The sequence below is a fragment of the Clupea harengus genome, chromosome 19, assembly GCF_900700415.2.
Source record: "Clupea harengus chromosome 19, Ch_v2.0.2, whole genome shotgun sequence".
Taxonomy (NCBI): Eukaryota; Metazoa; Chordata; class Actinopteri; order Clupeiformes; family Clupeidae; genus Clupea; species Clupea harengus.
In genome coordinates this window covers 23,955,342-23,982,447 of record NC_045170.1, presented here as the reverse complement: position 1 = coordinate 23,982,447, position 27,106 = coordinate 23,955,342, and the positions used below count along the sequence as shown (strand labels likewise).

The 27,106-nt window shown below is 40.0% G+C and overlaps 1 protein-coding gene across 1 annotated transcript; it reads left to right on the top strand.

Moving 5' to 3' along the window:
- Positions 1 to 739: 739 nt before the first annotated feature.
- gabra3 (gamma-aminobutyric acid type A receptor subunit alpha3) lies at positions 740 to 26,298 on the top strand. Its single transcript, XM_031585938.2, has 10 exons — positions 740 to 1,373; positions 11,042 to 11,163; positions 13,555 to 13,676; positions 13,934 to 14,001; positions 16,055 to 16,275; positions 16,560 to 16,642; positions 17,278 to 17,412; positions 17,706 to 17,858; positions 18,494 to 18,699; positions 22,106 to 26,298. The coding sequence occupies exons 2-10, from the start codon at positions 11,075 to 11,077 to the stop codon at positions 22,451 to 22,453; spliced, it is 1,425 nt and encodes a 474-aa protein (XP_031441798.1). The 5' UTR covers positions 740 to 1,373; positions 11,042 to 11,074; the 3' UTR covers positions 22,454 to 26,298.
- Positions 26,299 to 27,106: the final 808 nt, after the last annotated feature.

Here is a 27,106-nt window from a genome sequence, read left to right as displayed (position 1 = left end):
GTATATACAATATTATGTTTGTATGTATTATGTACATTTACCAAATGTATGCTAACATGCTCATCATGATACATGTATGATTTATTATGCTATGTTCCTGATTGTTTCCCCTCCCCTACTTCACCCCTCCCTTCGGCCACAAGCCTCCCCCTTCTTTTTCTATCTCTACCCGGCCGGCTTCAAGCAGATGGGCCCCCCCTTATGTGCCATGGTTCTGCTTAAAGTTTCTTCATGATGAGCAGGGAGTTTTTTCTTGCCCCTGTCACCATTGTGCTTGCTCTAACCTTGAGAAAATTGTATTGTTTTGACACTATATAAATACAATTGAATTGAATGAAATGTAGCTAAAACAAGCATAAGATTACTAAATATAACTTTATCTATAAGGTCTATCTTTATAAATTAACAAACCGGGCATAATATAGCAAACAAGGCTAAATCAGTATACAATGTATAAGGAATAAACGACTAAACAAGCCACATATTGCAAGATTCTGCATACCATACATACCAAGGTACCAGGTAGGACATTTTAGGGAATGAAGGAGATAGGAAATTCGGAAGATTTTAAACATTCCACAAGGAGTGGCACAATATAACACTACTGTGGTGAGAAATCATGTTTGTAAATCAACTACCATAACAAGAAGGTATTTTAAAGAAAAGCTGACAATTTCAAACCAGATATACACATTCATGTAGATATTTTAATACAGCCTTTTAAATCCAAGTCAGCCCCGGAACAGTTGGAAGGCTACAGGTCCATGGGTAAATCAATCAACGTCTTAAACAAGACAAGTGATAGTATTTTGTTGCTGTAAATTAAAAAAGGGAGCAAAACACAATTCTTTTTTAGTGTGTTTGTTTAATTGATTAGACTGCTGAATCTTCTTTATGGTCGGTAGGCTAGGTTATTTCCTTCATCATTTTGGTGGAGCCTGTGACAGCCAGATATGGCTTGGAATGAGACAAACCGAAGCGCATGGTGGATTTAGACTACCGTGACAGCGAGCATTGAGGGGGTTTACCTGATTGTGCGTGTTGTATTTATAGTGACGGGGTTTTTCTACTTTTCTACAGCAAATATTGAACCGATTGACATTTTCAAACTAAACGGGAACAACGGGGGAGGGAAGGTTAGGTTGAAGAGGGCAGGCTTTAACTATAACAACGTTCCTCCACTGCTCCTTAATTCAGTCTGCCAGCTCTTCTGGATCATTAAACCTTCTCAAAATAAAGGAAATGGCGCAAAAATAAAGACGAGTAAGTAAAGCAACATACAGGCAAATTGAAACATCCAGCCACTGCTGCGAATAGAAAGTAGCTCAAGCGCTGAGGAGGAAAACCAAGGAGAACCGAAGCATCAGGATTTGGTGAGATTTCATTGATTTAGTATTTCACATAAGCCAGTTCATAAATAATATTGCAGGTTATTATCGGCTATTCGGTGTTGAGGAAGGTTAAAACATGTTATGCATAATGTCATGTTTCTAACAGGACGGTTACAGTGTTTTTTTCCGCATGTAGCTTAGGCTCACAGGGGGTTTAACAGGTTTCCTCGCAGGAGGCTATGGCAGCTGGGGAAAGTGCATCGATGCTTACAGTCCGCTCTGGCGGAGAATGCAGTGTTGTCATTGCCATAATCGGCACCATGTTCTGCGCCAATATGAATTGGTTTATGGTGGAAATGACTGACAATCCTATTTTAGCTAGCCTACATTGATCCTTGATACAGAGAGAATGGAATTGAACATGAGATTGGAATAAATTAAAGTGAATGAAAGAAATGCGTTACCGACCTGCCTGTGCGCTATCTCGCTATGCGCTTGCCAATGCGACATGTAATATAGGGTAGCTACTTGTACGGAATTGACTATGCTAGATCAACGTAATGTTGTATATTTGGCGAATAATATGCGGTTCACTCACATCTGTCATAGAGGGGCACATGTTTGTCAACACATAGGTGAATAACCTTGAAAATGGGTGAAACTTCTATTCGAATCATTAGTCTATAATGTCTCTTTCGCTATATTTATGGAAATGCAGCATACTAAAGGCCTTACTATATCCACCGTTGGTTTCATTCATCATGTACTGACCCCTTATGATACAGACTAGAATAGTGCGTTTTGACAATGGCTGTCGTTTGCTGTAAGACAAGTTGTATTAGATGTAATTAGGTCCGTTCTTAGGCTGTTGTGTCTTGTATCACTATTTTGAACCCTGTTTTGCAATGCTGTAAATATTTACGCTCTCAATTTGTTTTACATGCAGCATCTGCATTTCTATAACCGTGATTGACTGCACAGTTTTCCATTCAAGTAACGCTATTGTGAGTCCAGTGCTCCCCATAGGTACGCTACTCGCCTATAACACAGTTACACATCTTCCCCTCAAAAAGCAGTGGATCATTAATCGTAGGCTATGTAATTGTGGATGTTTTCATTATTAGGCTATCTGTTGCTCCAAATAAACCAGATCGCAGCTGACTCATCTTGGAACACAGCCTAGTGAACGCGTGCTTCTAGCCCATCGTGTCTCAAACATTCATATCAAGCCAACGCTGAACTGTAAATCCTGAATCATTTGGTAACATCATTTGATTGAAAACGCCGTTGTCTACCAGGTCAATGAAACGTTTTTTTTCTATCAAGGTTTTATCTGGTCCCGAACATTGATGTCACATTGCGTGCAATGCCACTGCCCATTCAACGTCAAAAAAACAGACAGTCCTGCAGTCGTTCACCTTCTAGGAGACTGATCTAAAAAAACAAAAAAAAAACAATAACGTAATGTAATAATCTAGTCCCTTTGAAATGTTGCATGCTCGATCTGCCTATAAAACATTTTAAATAAAATTACGTCATGATTTAGACTCAAAGCATGCAAATCAATGTATAGGCTGAAGGCTACTGGCAGTATGGGTAGCCTATTTGAAGTCACTGACAGGAAATAGTAGGTTTTGGGGTGGCATTAGTTAAATTGACAAGTAGAAAAGTAGTTTTATCAGTGTACTAACAAAGTCGAAAGTGTGGTTATACAGTAGGTGCAGCCCTCTGGTGTTAAATCTAAATGACAAAGGAAAGCCATAATGATTTCCTCCCCCTCCTGCCTATGCTTCATTTGCAAGAGTGGATTGTAAAGACAGCCTAAGGTGCCTTTGCACACATGCTTAAGATGTGATAACTGCAATATTATAATATCATCTGAAAAACGTCCCTCCCAAACTATCGGACAGGCCAAATTCAGAGCAGGAAAGATAATATTGATTAGCCCTCTATTGCATAAATTATTACCTATACTTACAAAAAGTTTTAGGTTCTATGTGTTTTATTACCTAAAAGGAACGTTTCCACATAGCAACAGTGTGCAATGGTGGAAAGTGCCATAAAATCAATTATTTCCTTCAAAAAAAAACTTTTTTTAAAGGAACTAAATAAATCCTGTCTTAATTATACTCTGAGAAATGTAAAATAATAATTAAATTGTCATTTGGGCTGAACAGTAATGATCACATGGTCATTTTGTGACAGAGTGTAATCCACCTCAGAAAGGGACATCATTTTCTTGATCAAAAGTTTATACTGAATATTGTCATCATTCGGATGTCATTCATGTCTGTTTTCACTTTCCTTCCAACTGTGTTAAAGTGACTCAACCGTCGCCACACGATCAACAACCCTCCCCCTTCAGGAAGCGCACCTTTGCCCTTTACACAGGCAGGGACACACAGGCACATCGCACATCGCTCACACATCTCCCTGCCATACCTCTCCCATCCCAGGGTGCCCCATACACTAGTGCTTCATCCATCTCTGGGGTCCCTCACACAGTGGGTCAACCTCTCCTGGGGCTCCCTGTGATTCATACGGGGCACACACTGGGCAAGCCATCCCACTTCTCACACCATGTGTAGTGAAGGGAGAGAGCAGACACCCCGCCCGGCCTCAAAGGTAATAAACCCCCAGGTCTCCGAGGTAATAAAGCTGCAGCCAAAGAGCCCAGCCAGGTAACTGCTGCCTCCATCCACTGCACACGTTAATGTCCTTCTCCTCATTACTGCCGACTCACTCATCCTCATCCTCACTCTTCTCTTGTGGAAGAGTTAACGCTGTGCTTTTCTCTATCCCTTTCCCATTCAAAGATTATGCAGGCATCTTCTAAGTATGAAAACAGCATGTCTAAGCTGTCTATTTAAAGAACAATAACACAGAATACAGCTTACAGTTCCAATTACCATATTATCTGGACCATGTTTCACAGATTATTTGCAAACTGGTAAACAATTACAATATCTTATAAGGTTCCAATATGTGTGAAATTACAAATATAAGTATCACCTTTTACTTAAAATTATCAAAAGAGGTAAATATATTCTTAGAGTATCCTAATGTTATGTAAGCCTATTACATTCCAATCAGTTGAATGGGCACAAATCAGTTACATATTTAATCAGTTACAAATAATAGTAATAATAAATAGTAAAACCTAAGTTTTATGTTACAGCCTATTAGAAAAATGAATTGTTGCCAGATGGCAACACCATGCCATGGAGTGTTAGCATGTAAAACAGGATGCTTTAAATGCATACGTCTGCACAGCACTGTTGGGCCAAAAAGGTAACTTGAAGTGGTTATTCATAGATATATACAGAGCTTTTTAATATATGCATTTTGACAATATTTGTAAAATGTGTGTCTTCACTGTTCCCCTCACATCATTTAAAGTCTTGTGTAATTACCATGAGTTTGGTAATCAGGTATCCAGCTAATCAAACGTGGCAATGATGAGCACAGTCTGGCAGGAAGAGAGAGAAGGCAGGCGATGCAGAGTCCCAGAGGGTAGATTGAGAATCCTAAGAAACAAAAACCCAGCAGTACAGCAGTCATTGAGCAGGGCATTATGCCATTCCACCCCAAAGCATTAGTATAAGAGGAAGGGGAGGCTCACCAAAACTGGGGTCCTCAGCAACGACTGAGAGTCAAATACTACTGACACATGAAACCAGTTCATCAGCAACAACTGAGAGTCAAATACTACTGACTCATGAAACCAGTTCATCAGCAACAACTGAGAGTCAAATACTGCTGACACATGAAACCAGTTCATCAGCAACAACTGAGAGTCAAATACTACTGACTCATGAAACCAGTTCATCAGCAACAACTGAGAGTCAAATACTACTGACTCATGAAACCAGTTCATCAGCAACAACTGAGAGTCAAATACTACTGACACATGAAACCAGTGGTTTTAATTTCAAGACAATTTGTCATTGTGGAAGTCAGCAAGTCATCTGTTGACTCATTTGTCATCATTTCAAGAATCAGTTTGAAGTAACATGGAGGCGTTAAGAGACGTGGGGTACAGTTGGTGACCTATTTTACTAGTTTATAACTTTACATGAATTGAATGCACAGTTAGAACATATGACTACTGCTACTGCTACTGCTACTGCTACTGCTGCTAACAGGATTTGCAAGACTGTCAGGATTTGAATGCATAGCCAGGATCACTACTTTGAACCGACGTTTGGGGAACGGAGCCTGCTCTCTTTGCGCAGAGGTTCACTTGCACCAGACACAGCTTACTCAGAGCTATTCAGCAAAACAGTTCATGTGAAATAGGACACTTGAGCGGTGAACAACGTAGATGCTTCATAGACAAATGAGAAGATTTACAAAAACAGAGAAGAGGAAAAATGCACCAAGGAAAAGAAATGACTCAGGCATAATTAAATAAAGCTTTTCCTCAAAAACTGTTACCTTGTCTATAAGGCTTTAGGTATCTGTAAGGCAATAAAGGACCATTGAAGGAATTGAAGTGAATACATACCACTGGAATGGGGTAAAATATATAAATATATAGGCAGCAATGTAAGGCACTGTGATAGTCACTGTAGCAATCTATACACGCTAAGACACCACAGTAATTGTGCACTGCATAATAGCTTAGCGGGATGATTCATCTTCAATCTTTATTCAAGCTTGATACATCCTAGTTTCATTTAAGGAAAAAGTGGATTCTAGAGCCATTGCACCACAGTGCACCGTGCAAAACACTTGTTCATTAAGCAACCTTTGTAAGATCAACAATAACCAACCCTTACTCAAGTGCAAATACATCAACTCCATATAGCAGAGGTCTTCAACCGGGGGTCCGCGGAGGTACTGCAGGGGGTCCGCCAAATTATTTCATCTGAAGCATTTTTTCCCTCTTCCAAAAATGTAAAACGTCCAATAGGCTACATAAACATAAACAGAACGTAAAATGGCTTTCTATTCGTTAAAAATAATACATAGGCTACCCATGAGTCTTTACGCGATCATTTGATCACCATGGCAACATAGGCCTATGCACTTTTAGCTATCTGGTGCCAAAACAAGTTACCTGCCTCAATCGTTTTGTAATTTCTCCGAACAAAAGCTCCACGTCAGACACCACTGATGGCGGTTCAGATTACCTACCTTCAGAGGATGCCAACACCCCTTCCATGAACAGCCAAAACGGGAGAAGACACGTAAATATTCAGAGAATTATCTGAAGTTTGCCTTCACCTACAAGGAGACCGATGGTGACGAATTACCAGTGTGCGTGGTTTGCTCTTCCGTGCTATCAAACGAAACTATGAAACCATCAAAGCTGCAACGACACTTAAAGACAACCCATGCTCACTTCAAATATTTTTTTTATACATATTTCCTGTTTAAAATCTTTCGAGGGCCAGCAGACCTTGATGAGACAATCAGCCAAAGTGTGCGAGCTAGCTTTAAAAGCCTCTTATCAAGTTGCATTACGTTTCGCTCAGACCAAACAGCCATACATAATTGCGGAAAGTTTAATATTGCCAGCAGCTATATGTGCAAAACAATGTTTAATTAGTTGAATCCACCGATGTGTCAAACGACGCTCAGCTTTTAGCTTTTTTGTGATTTGTCGACCAAAATGAGATGCAGGAGGAATTTCTATTCTGTAAGCAGCTGCCTGGACGTAAAACAAGTTCAGAGATTTTCAAAGTGATCGACAATTATTTTCCGTGAACATGATATAGCCTGGCCAAAATGTGTCGCGATGTGCACAGACGGTGCAAGAGCCATGTATGACGCACTGCATGCTTCATAGGGAGAATTTTGTTGCCAAAGACATGAGTGATGAATTCTCAAACGTCAGATCTCTCACTAGGTATGAGATATTTCATCCATACTTAAGCTTCTCAAGCTACTCAATTCTTTGTCCCTCCCTAATTTAATACAGAGTGATGGCTAACTGTAAGGTAGAAAACATTTAAATAATAAACAGAATAAATTTAAACGAGTTGTGTGTCACAGATGATTTGCAATTATGTTCAAACATATGTAGGGGAGTGTGTGTGTGTGTGTGTGTGAGTGACAGACACTTAGTTCCAAATAAAATATATGAATATCAGGCCCAAATTTGGGGCGGCGGGGGTGGGGGTCCCTGCTCAGTGTCTCTTTCAGCCAAGGGGTCCTTGGGCTGAAAAAGGTTGAAGACCCCTGCCATATAGGTTTTGAGACCAGACTGCATTGGTCTGCCCAAATTGCGGTATGCTCTACCATCATCATCAATGTACTGTGATTGCAATCATATATTCAGGCTTTTTCTCACCTAGACATGAAAGACTATTTGGTATATGCATTAGACTATGTGTCTGCACCACCCCTCTAAAACACACAGCATGAATATCCAGGAGTGTGTGTTATCAGATCAACAGTGTCATTGTAGTTAAAGTTACTTTCTGGGGGACAAAGCCACATAGAGGTGCTTTAACACATGGAAGGGTCTAGATTTCTGCTTTTTCCTCTTCCATCTTACACAGTTAATGGAGTCAAACACACGTACTGTCAGATACCCATATTAGGAGGAATGCTATGAAGAGACTTTTCAAACCTTAATATAAAAAATAGATAGGTGAAATTGGTAAAAATCATTTCACTGCTTTGAGGCTCAGATGTGATGAATAATACCAACGTTTTGTCAGCTAACTCATGTCATGGGCAAGGAAAATCAATGCTGAATTTAGAGCCCTGTATTCGTCCTTGTATAAATCAAGCATCTCTTCTAATAAAAGCAAGTGCCACACCTTTCACCATTATAATTAGATTTTCAGAGGAGGAGGCAAAATGACTTTAAGTCTTGCAGACGGTACGAGACAAGAGCACTTATAGCAAACAGAAAAAGGTGTCAATCCCCTGGCTGGGACGGGATTTCCCTGAACTGTATTTCACTTTTGGGAAATGATAGGACAACCAGTGTTGGACATGATCTTAAAACCTATTGACAACATAGGCTCCTTTAGCTCTCATGCTAATCCAGTTATTGTATGACTGTTAGCCAAGCACCTCACTCAGAGTGGGAGTTACAGTCCTCCATCACTCTTAGATTTTAAGGTTGGACTTCACACCAAAGCCCAGACATAACAAGTGACCAGCACGTAATATAATTTGTAAGACACATAAGCTATGAGTTGTAAAAGCCCATACGTTGGATGCATGGTATGTTCCCTCCTCTCTGTCTTATCTCACTGGTTTGCTCCTGAGCACTGCAAGAGTATAAAGTACGACTTTTGCCTTAAGGCCTTATCAAAACTGGCCCAACTATCTCTTATATGGCCTATACTAACTCTCAGCGGAACTATAGCTCTGCTGTCAACAAAACTTGTTTTTCCCATTTCTTGTCAATAATGATAACTTGTTGTGCTAGGTGTAGGCCAAGAGCACATTTGTTCCTGTCAACAACTTCATGAATCCCCTGCATCTCATTCAGCTAAATCCTGATTCTTTCCTATCTTTCAAACCATCTGTCGAACTATGACATGAATCTCTAACTCCCGGAACATTATGTTTGCTCTATAGCTGACTTATCCCCCGACCTCCGCTAACTCCATTCATTATTACAGAATCAATCAAGAACTCAAGCTCAACATGGCGCCAGCTCAGACACTTCCCCCACTTCACAATCTAAAAACTGTCTCTCTGATTTATCTGTTGTCATTTCTCTTGTGATTAACAGATATCTTACCTCTGGCTATGTGCCCTTTCATTTAAAGAAAAATGTATATGTGGATACAGCTGATCTAGCTTACCTCAACCCAACCTTCATTTTAAGATGTTTTGCATCTCAAATGCAGACCAGTTTAACATCTAGTAATATCTATGAACCCAAATATGGTTTCCCTTCACTCTTTAGGAACTCCTAAGACACCTATGATGAACCCACAACCCACTTGCCTGTTACTGACACGTTTGCATTTCCTCTCTGTGATCCACTCCTACCCTTCAGCGAGACAGCATTACATCACATATTACACATATTCTCAATTGCACCTTTCAAGCGAGGTGTGCCCCAGGGTCCTAGCCCACTCGTCCTCATATATACTCCCACTTGGTCTTATAATTCATCATCATGGTCTTCTATCTTTATGCAGATGATATGCAAATTCATATCAGCACTATCATTTCTACTCCCCTGCCTCCTCCTTCGCTAACTGCCTGGATGAGCGCTAATTTCTAGACACTCAACACTGCTAAAACAGATGGTCTAAATGAGCATTAAACTCATATAGTGTCACATTGGTTTGATGAACTGATGAAATTCTGGTTTTGCTTCCCCCATGCAATACCATCCAATATTTGCATCGTTCTTAATTCTCAAATCAGATCTTGCTTGCAGTAAACTGTATGGCACAATATCACATGGTCTTCACACAAGCCAAACATAGTCCTCATACACACCAACAGATCAGCCTCGTGAACTGCAATGGCTACTTATACGCTTTCATATCCAATATAAAGCCAGTCATCCAATATAAAGCTAATCTCTTTTTCCAAACCTCCAAAGCCATCTCCAGTCTGGCTCCCTAACCCTATAATATCACCTCCATCTCCTCCATCCATTTTCCTCGCTAAGACACTGGCCTACTTTTGCCTCATTTTTAGCTGCTCCATAACTCTAGAAAACCTCCTACAATCTGTTGTTAAGCTTTCAAAACTCCCAAACTGAGCAGTAACCTCTTTGCACTGTTCTTCTTTACTTCCTCCTTTGATCAACTCTGAATCATTTTGTCTCGACTTCCATGCTTAGTTAGCGCTGTGGTTCCCCTCTGTTGTTTGTTTACAGGCTTCACTATCTTACCGGTGCCTTGTTTTGCTCAGCGATTTTATGTGTAAATAAGTCAAGGGCCAAGATCATAGAAACAGCATCCTAATGACAACTATGTCAGGGGTGAGATTTGACTGCAACTACTGATATATATTTTTAAAAACAGATTCAAATAAAAAAAAGGGTACAGGAATTAAAGGAAGGAAGCGATGCAGGTCAAGAGGGAGAATGATTTAGGGGCAAAGGAAACTGACAGAGATGGTATTTTGCAACAGAGGCGTTTTACAAATGCTTTTTTGTTTTTGCTTATGTTTTAATTTGCAACCTATTTTGTTTAGGCACAAAGAAATCATTCATTTTGTTGACAGTCTGAAGTTCTTCGAAACCATCTCCCTCCTAATTAACATAAATCTCCAGGTTTACATAAGGACAGAAATATATTAGAATGGAGGATCAAAGGGAAGAAGATAGGGTGGATTGCAAGGTAGCAAGAGGGAGAATAGATGGTAGTCAATTCAATTTGATATATGTACCACCAAAACAATCAAATTGTCTAGTGTCTAGTCATAGTGATGGAGGAATGACACGGACAGACAGAATTAACTTTCAAATGGCTTTTAAAAGTTTTTTTGTTTTAATTATTGTTCAGATTTTAATTTGATAACATTCTTTGTTCACAGTTTGTAAGAAAGACTTTTAGACCAAATAACATCCAGTTGCTCTTCAGGGTTTATGCCATTTACTTATACTTATACTACTTTATTTGAGTTTACTTGAGTATTTACTTGAGTCACTTTTGAGTCAATTTCCAGAAAGCTTTATAAGGCATTTTATACAACACTGGTTAACATTGCACCTCTAAATATGGAAGGAAACTTGAACACCACCCCCAACACTCACACTTTGTCTTTCCCACCAGTGTGTGTTGCAGGGTACATACAAGCCTAGTGCTATGGCTGGCTGGCTGCAAATGCTTGTTGCGAAAGTCATTCCAGGAGTATGGTTTACTCTGATGCTCCTTGACCCAAGCATTCAAACTGGGTGAGTTATTTACCTCCAATAAACCTCTTTGTTCATCTCCTGTGCTCCATATCAAAACCTCATATACCACTGTTTTCTTGAACTCTCCTTTCAAATTAATCAAACAGTGTTATTGAAATCTCTGTAATCTAAGTAACAACCACTAAGTTGTTCTATGTTGGTTTTAATGCATTATTCTTGTATGTCAGTTTGTCATGTCATTGGTCACATTTCAGTTAATGCTCCTTGTTCCCTTTCCATACCGTAGTATCACAATAAGTTATGTTAGACAGGTTAGGCCCACCTCACTTTCCTCACCTGTTTAAATGATGGATTGAATCAAACTGTCCATCAGTGCTGTTCAAATGGGGAAAACGATAGAACATTCTGTCAACACTCCCCAGTTCTTGTGTTTTTTCTACCTAGAACGATTCATCAACTGCCTTTTTATGTCGTCATGTTAAATAAAAAAATCAAGCATGTCAAGACTTTTGAATTTGACTGATCATTCCGTTTGAGGAGCCACTGAAGGAAGAAACTACTGCATGCTGCACTGACTGCTGAAGCAAGGGGATGGGATTGACAAGCAAACCTAAAAACAGCAGAAATTGGTGGTAGAGGTTTTGTAGTTAAATCTACTGCCATGCCTCCAGTGGATTTAGGTTTTGGGGTTTGGTCCCCACGCCCCACACGCATTACCCAAGCACATGGAATTCATCACAGCGTCCCTGATGTCCGAGCCTATTGTGAAAAAGTGATTTGAAAAGACCTTACATATTTCAGTAGCAGCGAGTGTGTAGATTATCAGTGAAGTCTGGTTCAGCTTTCAGATTTGTTTCTGTTATTGCTGTAGCCACACTACAACAACACCAGGACAAATGCCTAAAGTAATTTGTTTGCGTTGTGTTTGCCAGGATAGGTGCCAGATATTGACTTATTAACTCCTTACGGAGTCATTGTTTATGGTCCTGGAACAGACCCAGTCAAATTGGCAGGCTCTGTGTAGACAACTTCATTGAAAAGATATAGTGCCCAACATTTTGATTCATTTGAGCTTCATTTCTACATAACATCAGGGTATGACGCCATGCAGTATGTACTCTATACAGTCATTATAATAAACCTATGACACAATTTACAAAATGGCCAACAAACACCGGCCTACAGGTTACAGTGGTCTGCATTTCTAATTACACTTTCATCCAAATGATTGAGGAGGGTGAGAAAAATGCAGAAAAAGATTTGACATCCCATACCAATCTCTAGTGCCTTCTACAGCTTACTTTAATAACATTTGGCTTATGGTATGCTTCCTTCTGGCAGCTTTCACTGGATCCTCCAACACAACGTATTTGTTCCTCAGCCTCATTATCACGAATGAGCCACAGTACCATTCTGTCAGTGGATATTTAGCATTGCAATTGATTCTGACACCCCTGTGTCAGCTGCTGTACTCCTGTCTGTCAGCACCCTCGAGCACCCAGAAAGCACCCAGAAAGCACCCAGAACCTTTGGTTGGCTGCCTGGCTTGCTTTACTGACTGACCAAATAGGCTTATTTCATCACAACTCACAATGATTACACCATAGTCTCCTATATTCACCTTTGCAAGACAATGTGATTCTTTAAATAGTCCTGTTTTCAATTATTTTTAATGAAAACGTTTTCAGTGAAGAAAACAAGCCTCATTCTTTGGCACTCGGTTCTGCTACGTACGTTTTCTTTGACACATGATGTCACTGTTTAGAACTCAAATGCATGCATTTGAATCATTTTTGCTTCAGAGCTTGCGATGGGGTTGGATGGGATATTATACTAATCAAAAACCATGCTTATATACTACGTTGGATGGCACACTGTTTATACCGAATGGCTAATGATGTGTTGAAATGTTGAGATTCATCGTCGCATTTCCGTCTGTTTGTGCAGAACAGTCATAGCACGCTCCTCATACTCACTTATTCCACTCCCTCTCCTTTTGCCCCCTGACTTCCTCCTCCAAGGAGATGCATGGGGGTGCAATTGAGCATACAGAATCCCTACATGGGCCCTGTGTGTGCAGTCAGTTGCACAGCCCCATGTGAGGTTCGTTTAAGGACCTTAGTCGGAGCAAAGCATGGTTTCTCTGTAAGCATAAATCCTTGAGATAAAAAAATAAATAAAAATGAACTCAAGAATCATGACCGCTAACAGGGGAAGAAGGGAGGGGAGAAAGGGGGAATTGCTAAAAATATGACATATAGAAAGCTGCGAAAGAGGGGTAGAGGCCTTTTCCCCTAAAGGGTATTGTTGCATGAGCTAACTCACGAGAGGACAAAGTTAGGAAGCTAATTATTAAACAAGGCTAGAGGGCAAGATGCTAAACTACAGCCTGTCTCTGCGTCCTTCATGTCTATCTCATTTCTCAAACAGAGTTGTGCCTGGGCATAGAGAGCCCCTCCCCGATGACAGCAAGGACAATATCACAATTTTTACCAGGATCTTGGACAGGCTGTTGGATGGCTATGACAACCGGCTTCGACCTGGTCTTGGAGGTTAGAAAAACCTTTCCTCTTCACGTCATCGGTACTCCCCTCTTATATCTGAAGTGGTTGATGGAGTAATACTCGTCGATGGTTATTGCCTCCCAGGGACATCATCATAAATTTCAGCCATGAATGCAAGCAGCCTGGCAAAGCCTACTTAACTGTTTCCTAGATACGTTGGATATAATGAAGAGCGTGCCATTTCACTCTAGGTCATTGTCATCTAATTACATACAGTAATTACATTTTTATTTTTTTCCAAACAGAAACGGTCACTGAGGTGGGAACCAACATTTATGTCACCAGTTTTGGACCAGTGTCAGACACAGACATGGTAAGTGTCCTTTTACATTACTTTAGCCAATATGAAATCAGACCCATGTTTTCTGGGGTCTCCAAACCTATCCAACACAACAGTAACAGTAACAGTGCAAATATCTATATTACTCATACAAAACAACAGTTCAACTAATACAAACACAGCAATAACACTACTTATAAAATAGACCAATAAATTACCAGATTAATTACTTGGCTATTTACATGGATGATACATTGCTGCTGCAACCTGTATCATCCTAATAGGTCATTTGAACTCCAGATTAATTGGACTGAAATGAGATTAACTTCTGGTGGGATGGTAAGCCGTGAGGCTATCTGGGGTATGACTGCTGTGGTCAACAGTCGGTGATGCTAAGGACTTCACAGATTGGCTCTATAGGAATTAGCATGCATGAAGTGAGTGTTCACCGACTCAGATGCAGCTGCCTGCTGTAAAACCCTGTCACCTCCGGATGCTCAGTCTTCGGTATTCCATCACTTACTTGGATTGGGCAGGTCAGAGGCCAGAGGTCGGAGGTCAGAGAAGGGCCGCCTCCATTCACAACACACACAAATGGCCATTCCTCTGTGGAGCTGCTCGCTCAATGCAGGGTCTGTTCAGCAGCTCCAGAAGCAGGGATCAATAGCAGAGAGTCCCCTTGGTTTAGCTGTATGGGATGGATTGGATGTGCTGTAGTGGCACACACTGTGAGGCTGGCTGTTTGCTCACTTTCAGTGCAGAGACAGAGAGGAAGAGCTGCAGCATCTCAACGGGCATGGGGGGGGGGGCTCTTACATATCCCATTATTGGAGCTCAGGGCAGGATTGTTTCCTTAGCAACAGCAGGGTCATGCACGAACATCCCAGAGCTTGATTGCCAGTCATTATCGGTGCCTGCTCACCTCTGCGGTTGCTGAGACACAGAGCGCATTAGTCAGCCTGACCTAGCTGAGGGACAGCTGTCAGAGCAGCCCCCCCCCCCCCCCTCCCTCCCCTCCCTCCCCCACTTGCCCACCAAACCACTGCTTCCGGGGTTTAAATGGATGTCTGTGCAGCAGAGACAATTAAACATGAGTTATACCAAGTAACAAAGCCATATAAACAACAAAGTAATATCCATAAAAAATGTAAAAGCTTTTTTTTTTTTTTACAATTGCTTTCCAATAACAGTGTAGGCTGCATTTGCAATGAATACTTAGAAGCCTAATGAAAAGTGGCCATTCGTATGGACATAGCTGATAGTGAGTGTGTTAATGTTAATTGACTCCATAGAGTTGATGAGGTAGAAAAAATGCACACTTAGGTAATAATCTGGAACCCAAGGCAAAGTGGAGGGGCTGCTGTAAATAAAAGTACTTAGGCCACAGTGAAAATATAATGACATCATGTAAAATGCTACTTTAGATTATTTATATGAGCTATGCTTGGAATTTGCCAAGATAAATGTAGGACATTTTATCGGTGAGAAGGTTTTCAAGCATAGGCTACTCAATAAGTAAGTAATGCATTTAACATTAGGCTGCTGTTACTCTCTTCAAGATAGTGGTGAGTATACAACTAAATAGTAGTTCCTTTGTGCAACAATATTTCAAAATAAATGTCAGTACCTTAGAGATGAATGATAAGAATTAGAATTATAAACTTTTAATTGACAGGGTTAGATGAGAGAGTGGCTTGTGAGGTGGCAGGGAGCAGGCTCAGCATTAGACAGTGTACTTGCAGTCATGTTGTGCTTTTTCTTTTTCCTTCTTCTCTTTCTCCAGGAGTATACCGTTGATGATTTCTTCTTCTCTTTCTCCAGGAGTATACCGTTGATGTTTCCTTCTTCTCTTTCTCCAGGAGTATACGTTGATGTTTTCTTCTTCTCTTTCTCCAGGAGTATACCGTTGATGTTTTCTTCTTCTCTTTCTTCAGGAGTATACCGTTGATGATTTCTTCTTCTCTTTCTCCAGGAGTATACCGTTGATGTTTCCTTCTTCTCTTTCACCAGGAGTATACCGTTGATGATTTCTTCTTCTCTTTCTCCAGGAGTATACCATTGATGATTTCTTCTTCTCTTTCACCAGGAGTATACCATTGATGTTTTCTTCCGCCAGAGCTGGAGGGACGACAGACTCAAATTTGATGGACCCATGCAGGTTCTGCCCCTGAACAACCTATTAGCCAGTAAAATATGGACACCAGACACATTCTTCCACAATGGCAAGAAGTCAGTGGCCCACAACATGACCACTCCTAATAAACTGTTACGGTTGGTGGACAATGGCACCTTGCTCTACACCATGAGGTGAGTCTGTTCTATTTGTTTTCACAAAGTTGAGAATAGTGCAAGACTTCTTTCTTCTCGTAATTCACCAATTCTTGAAACTGACGTTTTGGTCAGTCAAACCTTTAGCACAAGAAGGTTAACAGATCTTCAGTAGTGCATCACGGGTTGATTGGAATTCTTATCTACAGTATTTGTTGATTTATTTTTATGCTCTCAGTATGTTTTATGTTGTTTCTATTGTGATTTTTAAAGTTTCTCAAAATGAAACGTATGGAAATATAACATGTTCTTTTTCCGTCCAGATTGACCATTCATGCAGAGTGTCCCATGCACCTGGAGGACTTCCCCATGGATTCCCATGCCTGTCCCCTCAAATTTGGGAGCTGTGAGTTTTTTATTTAGTTTCATTAGAAAGGTGCAGTGAGCATGCCAGCAGGCATCCATGTTTGTTTTGGGCTTTTGATTGGGTAAAACTGTTGCGTTGTGGAAAGTTTGGTTTATAGCCCTTTAACAGCACAGTAAACAAATTGATGTCCAGTACACCAAACTTTTCATTAGCATGTGATATGTATGAATAGCCTTTACAACTAGACTACGATAAATAGATTTCATCAGTGTCAACTGTGCTGTCTGTGTTTTGCTATTAGCTTATTAGCTTGCTAGTTTTAGATGAAAACCTCATGACCTTTTAATATATTGTTTAGTAATATGCATTTCATATATTTGTTATCACATGTATTAATCTGCAGTGTATACAATTAACTAATCATAAAATCTGATATGGATTTATATGATTCATTGATAAATCAATTAATCAATCAAATAATGAATTTGGGTTCTTTAGTGCTCCGTAGATTCACGATTGGGTAAAGAAGACTTATGGGTGCGAAAGCTGCCTAAAATACGCCATTGAACAGAGCAGATTTGATGTTCAGAGGGAGATGTTCAGGAGAGTTCAGGTTGAATCCAAAAAATGTTTTACTGTTTAATTTCAATAAAAATGTGTCACTATGCCATCAGATGCCTACACCAATGATGAGGTGATTTACAACTGGAATCGTGACGCTGTGTCTCTGTCAGAAGATGGCTCCAGGCTCAATCAGTATGACCTGCTGGGACACAATATTGGGGATGAGATCATCAGTTCCAGTACAGGTAGCCCATCAACACACTGCAGCAAAAGTCTTAGTGTACTGGAACACAGACAGAGATGCTCAAACTCACTTCACAAAGCGCTACTTTGGTCCATTGGCATTTTAACTGTTGATTTATGAGACGCTTCAGGTTGGTTGTTCAGTTGCCTTCTTTCTACATTTCCTGATATTTTATTTTGTATTTTAAGCATTCTTCTACAGAGGGTATTCACTCAAGTATGATGATGTGCTTATAGCAGTGTTCAGTGTTTCCATGATGCTCCTCTTCCTCTTCCTCCTCCTGTTCTCTTCCAGGAGAGTATGTTGTCATGACAGCCCATTTCCACTTGAAAAGAAAAATCGGTTATTTTGTGATCCAGACATACCTCCCATGCATTATGACCGTCATTCTCTCTCAAGTCTCTTTCTGGCTCAATCGGGAGTCTGTTCCGGCACGAACGGTTTTTGGTGAGTCTCTTTTGATCCCTTCTGACACAAACGGAAACAGACACACACTCTGACACACACACACACACACACACACACACACACACACACACACACACATACACACACACACACACACACACACACACACACACACACACACACACACACACACACACACACACACACACACACAACACACACTCATACTGAAAGCCTCACATAAACACACTCATGCACTGACACATGTGCAGACTGTTTCAATGTGACACTTTGTCCTGTGGGTTTCTCTGCAGAGGTATTTTGAAGAAAGGAATTTAATTATAGTGTGAACTATATCACTTTTATCAGTAAAGTCTAGTTTGTGAACAAAAACAGTTTGCAAAAATGGTACAGGCAAAGGAACTGGCAATTATCCCACTGGATATACGTAACATTTCTCCCCAAGATAATGGATTCATAATAGCCAAGCAAATTGTATTTCTTTATTCTCACCCAAGCCAATTCTTTTCACTTTTGTAACACGTATATGCACTAGCCTCTTCCAATGGTCATTTTCGTGTAGAAACGGGGCCCTCAAATAAATAATTACAAAGCAACTTCAATGTTTGTGTTATCTTCAAACATGACAGATTTTTTCCAAATGTCCTGTCTAGGTGTAACCACTGTCTTGACCATGACCACGCTGAGCATCAGTGCCAGAAACTCACTGCCCAAAGTAGCATATGCCACTGCCATGGACTGGTTCATGGCCGTCTGTTATGCTTTTGTCTTCTCTGCACTCATCGAATTTGCCACTGTAAATTACTTCACCAAGCGCAGTTGGGCCTGGGATGGCAAGAAAGAGGCCCAAGAGATGCGAGTAAGTCTGTGTATCTTTTACATATTTCTTTAAGAGACCATAGCAACAGTAATGTCAGTTTTGAAAATAGACATTATGCTGTTTTGCATAAGCAATTGCTGAAATTGTCCACGCCATATTGTACAGGACAGTTTGAAGATGTATTATGTAGGAGAGTTGGAGTCTGTTCTAATCTATACTGAGGTATAAAAGGTTGTAATATTCCAGCACTCAGAACATTGTCTCTTTTTAGCATTTCTAGTCATGTTCAGTAAAAACTACTGCCTCTGAAAATGTGATTATGGCATTTCCGATAACCGGTCTATGGAGAATTTAGCCGATTATTAATAGAAAACAAGAAGCAGTCTCTCAACAAGTGGAACCCCAGGCAGAAGAAGGCTCTAGTCTCGACTGCTGTCCTATTGTGCAATATCTTACCATTCTACTTCTTTTAAAAGAAAGCTAGAATATCATATGAAGAACGTTCTCTTCAAAGAAAGCGTTCCTAAAATAAGCCCTGTTTTGTCCAAATAGACTGTTCACTGACTTTGACGAGATGAGTGACAAACTGTTTACAAATCAGAAGCATCAGCAAGCCTTTGAGCATTTATATAGCCTATCTTTTCAGAAACCATTATTGTTTCTCAAAAAAGATGATGGCATGTCCAATTAATTCCGCCTTTGATTCATGTACATACATCCGTAGTGGACCTTGTGGATTATTAATAGAAAGTAAGTGTGTCAAGGGGCCAAGACGGGACGCAACATCAAAGGTGCCACATGATGCCGAGAAGTGGAACACTGTGCTAATGAGAGACATAGAACCACCTCAGCTTTCATCCAGACTAAAGAGACAGCAGGACCTCAGCTCCATGTAACATGTTTCAGCTTTTCCAATTATTATTTACCGTCTCGGCGCTGCACACTCTCGTTAGTAACACCGACCAGTACGCCGCTGAGAAGGACAATGAGAAGAGGGATCTCTGGCACAGAGTTTCGGTGACCTATTGCCACGTGGCATTTGTCATTAACCTTTGGTTTGGTCAAGAGACTTCACAGATCACTGGAGAACCTCTGATCTGTGCCAGCTGCCATTCCCTTGCTGTGTGAAGCATAGGGAAAGATATCTGAGCATCTCTCAGACACTCAACCTCACTGAACCTCAAGGCAACGAGGAGAAAGGTACTGCAACTTATAGACGGCGCAAGATCAAACCTCGTTACTTGGACTTGATGCAGACCGACTTTTATCCAACCTAAAATCTGTCATTGATGAATGAATGCTAGCATCTAAGTCAAGAATTGGACTGAGTCAGTATATGCAAGCAAAGCCAATAATATGGGGTACAAACTGTTCTATCAAATTAATTGTATCAACACACATCTTTGTGAATTAGGGTAAAGCAACTGGAAAGGGGGCTAATTAATGATACTGTCATGCCACTGATGTACAAATCTTTGGTGGGGATGGGCTACAGACTCTTTGTGTAGAATTTCAATACAGGCACAACTCTATTCACTGGAACTGAACCCCACTGCATGTGGCATCATTCCACCCAATAGACAGGGTTTCCCACACACTTTGGACAATGGCATGTCTAGACATTCGGATCAAGCAAGGATCATCAAGGACAATTTCAGCAATGACAACTTTGATGGATCGACACCGGAGAGGTGTCCCCTACCAAGCTTGCTGCATTTAGCATGCAGGGTAGAACGCATGTCACAGGCATCTGCATGCGTGTCAAGGCTGCTAATGGGGCATTGACCAACTGAAATTCCCCTTTTCCTGCCGCAGTGAAGAACTACATCTCCCACAGAGGTAGAGATGACCTATCACAGATACATTGTCAGGTTACTATGAAATGAGCCGTGAAATGGTACAAGAATGTGTTAACATTTCACCTTGCTTTTGCCATAACATTTATTCTCCACCAAAACGATGGTAGTTATAAAAGAAAAGCCCACCATGACACGGCATGTCTGATGTAGCTTCACCACTCTGCGTATACCTGTATGTTGTCCTCTGCTCTATCGGGGTCATCTGAATAACACTTGGCCCATCTGTCAGCACAGTTTCTGCTGGGTAGACTGTACTTCCTGCCTGCTGGCCACTGCAGGAATAGTGCACTCCAAACTCTGTTCTAAAAGGGCGCTCATTTACTGTTGTACCTGTGGAATGAGTGTCACATCAATCAGAGGCTATTTTTGGAACTTGGTAGAGAGAACATCTGTCGAGACTCAGAAATTGTGCTAGACACAATCGGCACACTTATACCCATGTCATCTACCTCCATCTGTCAGAATACTTTTACTCTAATCATGGTTTTATTTTACATTTATATATTTTAGATGAAACACTGCATTCTCTTTTTGGTTTTTCTTTTTGGTTCACTGTTGGTCTTTCAGTTTTTCCTTTTGCATTGAAACATTTTAGACCTGTATGTGACATGTTATGCTTGTAAATAGTTTTGTTGCTTCTTGTCTACACGCTTATGAAAAGAAACCAAAAATGAAACATGATTTCTTTCATTCATTTGTTTTGCATTATTGACATTTTGGTGACAGCCCTTAAGAGATACACAGAAGTGGAGTGCACAGACTTTGTACAAACCTTACATTTTAGTTGTATAATGTGTAAGGTGTTGTGTTCTTCTGTTGTATTTCTCTTCGGTGTTGAAATTATGAATATGTTTCATGGAGGCTGTACAATTATCCCGACTGGCTAATTGGTCAGTCACATCACAGCTGAGAATATGCTAAAACTGTTTGATTTGAATTTAGAAACTGGCAAAATTATGAATGCTATATTACAGGGACAACTGTGAAGCATTCACACATTCACACATTTCATACATCTACTGCCAATGTGAGGCCAATATAAGTCTGCAGGCAAGGACTTTTTGTAGTTTTCATAAAGAACCGTAGAAATGGTGTTGACAGGAAAACGACAAAGGAAATTCTTCTAACATGGTGAACAAATAAAGCTATGATATTGTCTGTCCAAACAACAGTTTGGACAGGCTTATTTTTGCGAAAAGTTTAAAAGCCTAATGAAACTTCAAGTCGACTCAAGTAAACACATCTCCTCTTTTTGATCACAGCTTTAGACAAGATGTTAAGTTGTTGCGTTTTGCATGGTTGGCCATAACAATTGAGGGAACAATTGTTAGCTCAAAGGCTTGAAGCTGAAACACGAAAGGATATGAATAGATAATTTAACACTGTGTTATACAGAGCTGCTTGACACGGCAACTTCCTCCTACTAAGCTGGCCCTTGTGGAACAACTTGTATTTTCAGGGCATTTTAAGTTTTTCCAGGACATTGGACATTTTTTTCTGACATTCCCCCTGTGGATGTGATCTGAATAATGACCTTCTTAAGACATTTAACTGATACTGTTCCTGTTTATGGCTTCTTTTTTCAGAGAAGAGAGTCATCCTCCCTTGCTAAGAAGACAAACAACACATTCAACATTGTGGGGACCACATACACAATGAATGTGGACAAGGACCCTGTGTTGACCACCATAGCCAAGAGTGCAGTGACACCACCTGGGCCAATACCAGTACCACTGCGGCTACCCAGGATGGATGGTGAATATGTCCCAGAAGAGGGAGGCATTAAATCGTACAACCGAGTCAGCAAAGTTGACAAAATGTCCAGAATAATCTTCCCTGTACTTTTTTTTGTTTTCAACCTGGCATACTGGGCTACCTATGTGAACAGGAACCCCATAATGACCATAACTCATAAGACCAACCCCCAGAAATGACCTGATGTGGCAGCACAGTGACCACAGAGGAGATCAAACTCACACTGCCAGGCAAATCTCTTGTAGCCAAACCCATTTACATAGAATTGTGTTTCAGGCAAACATTGTATATATACAAATGTATATATACAGTATACATACAGGAAGAGATGTGCGTATGTATGCCTACGCACCATGTGTGTCTGTGTGCATTCATTGCATACATGTGTGTACAGTAGCAGGTATGATTTATAGACTCTGCACTATGCAGACAGTAGCTCATGAGTATTTGTACAGTTTAGTTGAGTTAGCTACTCCCTTCAGTGTTGTTCAGTGCATTTCTGAATGTGTGTCCTTATTCACCCCTCAGTTTTTTTCCATCATCCTTGATCGTCACATTTACTTACTCATACATACTGTCTGCTGCATGGATTTTGAATTCAAAGCCCCTCATTATCATCCCGTTTCAATTCCTGCGGTCCGCATTTAACTGACCTAACACGATATTACATTGGAATCCTGTGGCTCTGTCCACGTATTCCATTGTTCAGTAACCTTTTCAAAAAAGTATAACCCCACTTTAAAAGAGAAGGGTGGTTTCAGGGGACAAAACGGTGTGCCTTTTTGAATGTGTGCTCCAGAAATCAGTCTTTGGACGCTGCCGATCCTGTCCAGCTTACACGTGTGTTGTCCTGGGTCTAATGCCCTGCCTTGCCTTAGCAGTGTGGTGTTTGAGAAATATACGCCCCCCAAAACTACCCAGAAACACCAGTGCAGATGCAGAAGCTCAGCTAGTGTCTGTCATTACACAGCGTGATTTGGCAACCACTGCATATGAATTTATCTGATACTCCCACGAACCCTCTACTAACATTTCCTGTTCTCTTTTTAAATGTTTTTATCAGTGTGATTTTTATCGTAATATAGTGTCTTATTGACTTTGTAGTGTTTAACCTTACTATGGTAGGTCAGTTTTGTTGTCAGCTGTCACTATCAGTGTCATTCTCTTATCTTTTGGTTTAAAAACATTTGGGATTTGATGTACAAAAAGACAGTGTTACTTATTTACTTTACTGCATGTAATTTACAGGTAGGTGATAAGAAAGAGAATCTGTGTTTAAAAGTGTAACACGAGTGGCTATATGTAGTGTTAGTTTCAAAGCAACGAGAGTGTGTTACTGTGCATTTAACTCAAGTGTAGTGATGATGAAATCCAACTGGAAAGAGATTACAAAGAATCACACAGCGAATTACTTATTTGCCATTCTAATAGAGGTGTTTTTTTCTGCATACCCATAAAGGAGATTTGAAGCTGGAGGCATCCAGTAGATTAATGTAGCTTTTATTCAACACCTCTCACGCATCAGAAGACAAGAGGGTTTTTTTACGTACTGTGATACTGTCAAAGTATGACTTTCTTTCCCATCTGAGTAGCAGAGAAAACTATATTTAACATAAAATGCATCTCAATGTGTTGTGCAGCACACGATTTCATGATGCATCAAGACTGGTTCATTGCACGACAATCTGTTAATTTCTGTCTATGACCTCTGGTGGTAAGTTTCCATTTTTAAGTGCAACATCAGTGTTTGCTTTTGTTGTGGGTGGCTATCTCAAATGAAAAGTGCAATCAGCTGTGTTACATACTACATGAAGGGATGTACTTAAAGGAATATATTTGTATTGGAGTACATTGTACATGTATTTATGATACTCACCTACAGTAATATATCCGATATGCATTTTTATACAGTAACAAGGTTGAAAAACCTTCAGCAGTGGGTAGGGCCAATGAAATAGGCAAATTAATCTCATGTAAAATCCTTAAGGGCAAATGCTGTAAACCACTGTGAAGTTGTGATGCTATGTAGATGTTGCCATTCCATTTTAATGAGTAAAATATGGAACATATTAGAAACAGTTTATTTAATCATAAATCGTAAAAGTATTTGTGTATAATAATGCACTACTGAAGTGTTGATCAGTTGACAGTAAGGATATTTATTTTTTTAGTGTGGTTGTGTGTGTCTCAGTGAGGTTAAACTGCATTGGTTTCCAGATGTAGTTGAGGAAGACGCTGAAATGAAACAGATGAGTTTGGTGCATGTATGTGTTCAGTCTGTGTTGTTACTATGTGGATCTGAATGTGGGGAAAAGTTTCAAAAGTTCAGATTTCAACCTGTATCAACCTGTTAGTGGTCTGATGCACACATGAAATGATTCTATTCATCAAAGGGATGGGGTGGTACACAAGTGCTAGCAGACTCTGATGGCAGCGATCAGAGCCATCTACTTTGGCAGAAGTTCATAACTGTGAAAAAGCAAAATGCTCCATTAATGCTAAACACTGTAAATACTAGATGATGCTGACTACAGGATATAATGACCAGAAGTATTTGAATATCTTGTTCCAGTTCTATCTCTTGGTGATGCTGACAGTGTTTGTGACTGTTGCATATCGAGACATTGAGTGTACTCCTGGTTATTAGGCAAAAAAAAGCATTTGAAAGAAATGTAGCAGCCAGATACTCACTTGTGATGTTACTCTAGAGGACATTAAAACTGAGAAGTAACGTATACTCAATTTACTGACCCTTTGGAAGCCAATAGAGAGATAAAACAGTAGATACACATAGCTGAAACATAGTTGAAATGTTGTATAGGATATAGATATGGATATACAGTATTAGCCAAATATTAAATAGCAAAAAGACAGGCTAATCAGATCTGAATATAAGAATATATCGGCCTCAAACCACACTTAATATGCCAGCTATCCAAAATGTGAATATTGTGGTAACACTTCACATTAGTTCCATTACTAACATTAATAAATGCATTAATTAACACAAAGAAACTGTTAACTTCAGTGTAACGAGACCCTTATTGATTCTAAATACTTAAGTTTATTTTTGTTTATGCTAACAAATGCATTACACTTTACATCCTAGATCTCTTAAACTAACATGATTCAGTGCATGAGTTTACAGGAACAAACCATTTATCTCTGACGGTAAAACATCAAGTTGGTCTTTTTTGCTGTAGTTAATGCTTCATTTATGTTAACTACTGCATTTCATTACTGTTAGTCCAGGGGTTCTTAATGTAAAGTGTTACAGTATTGTAACCTGCCAAGTGATCTATAGATGTAGATTAATGACTTCAGAGAATAATACATAGCATGTTTTTTTCTGTGTTGCCTCAACTCCTGTCAGGTATTTTTGTATCAAAGTTTGTCTAGAGTATTTATTGTAGAAGGTTTTTTCTTTAAACCACGCCATGTCAGTTTAAATTAATCTTTTACATGTTCGCTGAATTTTTAATCAGTATAAGGAACACCACATCTACCTTCACCCCTTAGGTGTTGTCTGACGAGACTGAGATACTCTGGATGCTCTTTTCCAGTTGTCTCAGATCTTGTCAAACTAATACGATTTTTTATCCCTGGCATCTTTCTGATGACACTAAGGCTGGTTTCTCATGCAGCATTACTTTTGTATTAAGCAGGCAAAAGCACATTTAATGTCTGCCTTTGAAGACTAGGTCCTTTAAAGAAACCAAAGTCCTTTAGTCTTTAACTGTCTTGATCAGATATGAAAACTTGGACAAATGAAAGTGGAGTGCCAATATATGTGAGAGCATTTAGTCAAGGGCATATTTTATCTGTTCAGTCACCTGTCGCTATTATGTTACTAGGGTCAGCGTGAAAAAGACATAAAGATGCATAAATGTCACTTAAGCTAACATGGCATTCTACATTTGAAAAGTGTGGCTTTTTTTTCCTCGTTTTTTCCTGTGTTTCAAACCCCTCGTGTGTCCTACCTTTTCCATTACTTTCAGAGAATAAAGACATTCTTTTGTGGCTTGTTCAGGTTCTGAGTATGTGTTGTCCTACTGTTGTGCTATTTTCTGCCACTTCACTTCATGTCAGTAGCACATATAGACTGCTACTGTTATCACAGAGAGACTGAGGGAAAGAATGTACAAGCATTCTACTGTTTGGCTGCACGAAGCCCCCTTCTCCTGCATTAATGACCTACCTGGGCCATGAGTCATGCTCAATGGAATGTAAATTATGTGTGATGCACTCAAAGTCACCAAAGCGAAAGTGATGCTGAATCTTCAGAACATTTTGATGTCCCCATTTCCTCAGAGTGTCCAAAACTGTTGTGACATTTGAGTCGGAAGGCTTTAACAAGGCAAGGTGTGTTTTCATGCTTATTGCTTGAGACATTCTAAGTTTAATGTAATTTTAGGTTTTCCGTACTTGTTTTGCAACCACAGAAAAGACTACAGCAAGCTGGTAGACGCATTTGAAATAACTCCATCCTTGAAGTCTAAAAACAGCTTTAATATCTTGGTCATATCTTTGAAACCATATCTTTGAAACCATGTGGATTAGACCATAGAAACCATATTGATTAGACCATAGAAACCATTTGTATTAGACCATAGAAACCATATGGATTGTATAAATGGTTTTCTCTGATTGCTTTGTTTCTAGCATGTATGTGGATATTGGACGAAACATCTGGTCCTCAATGGGAAGTAGGCCAACAGCTGTGTGGCGGCACCGCTGGTCACTTGGTCATGTATACAATAATTCCCAGAGATTCCGGGAGCAGATAGTTGTCGAGTTTAAAATTCCAGATTATCAGTGCCTAACCTAAGGTC

Excerpts from the sequence above, each read along its gene's own strand:
- gabra3 (XM_031585938.2), top strand. The coding sequence starts at position 11,075 with ATGGCTGGCTGGCTGCAAATGCTTGTTGCGAAAGTCATTCCAGGAGTA. Across the intron at positions 11,164-13,554 it reads GACCCAAGCATTCAAACTGG|AGTTGTGCCTGGGCATAGAG; the intron begins GTGAGTTATTTA and ends TTTCTCAAACAG. Across the intron at positions 16,276-16,559 it reads ACCTTGCTCTACACCATGAG|ATTGACCATTCATGCAGAGT; the intron begins GTGAGTCTGTTC and ends TTTTCCGTCCAG.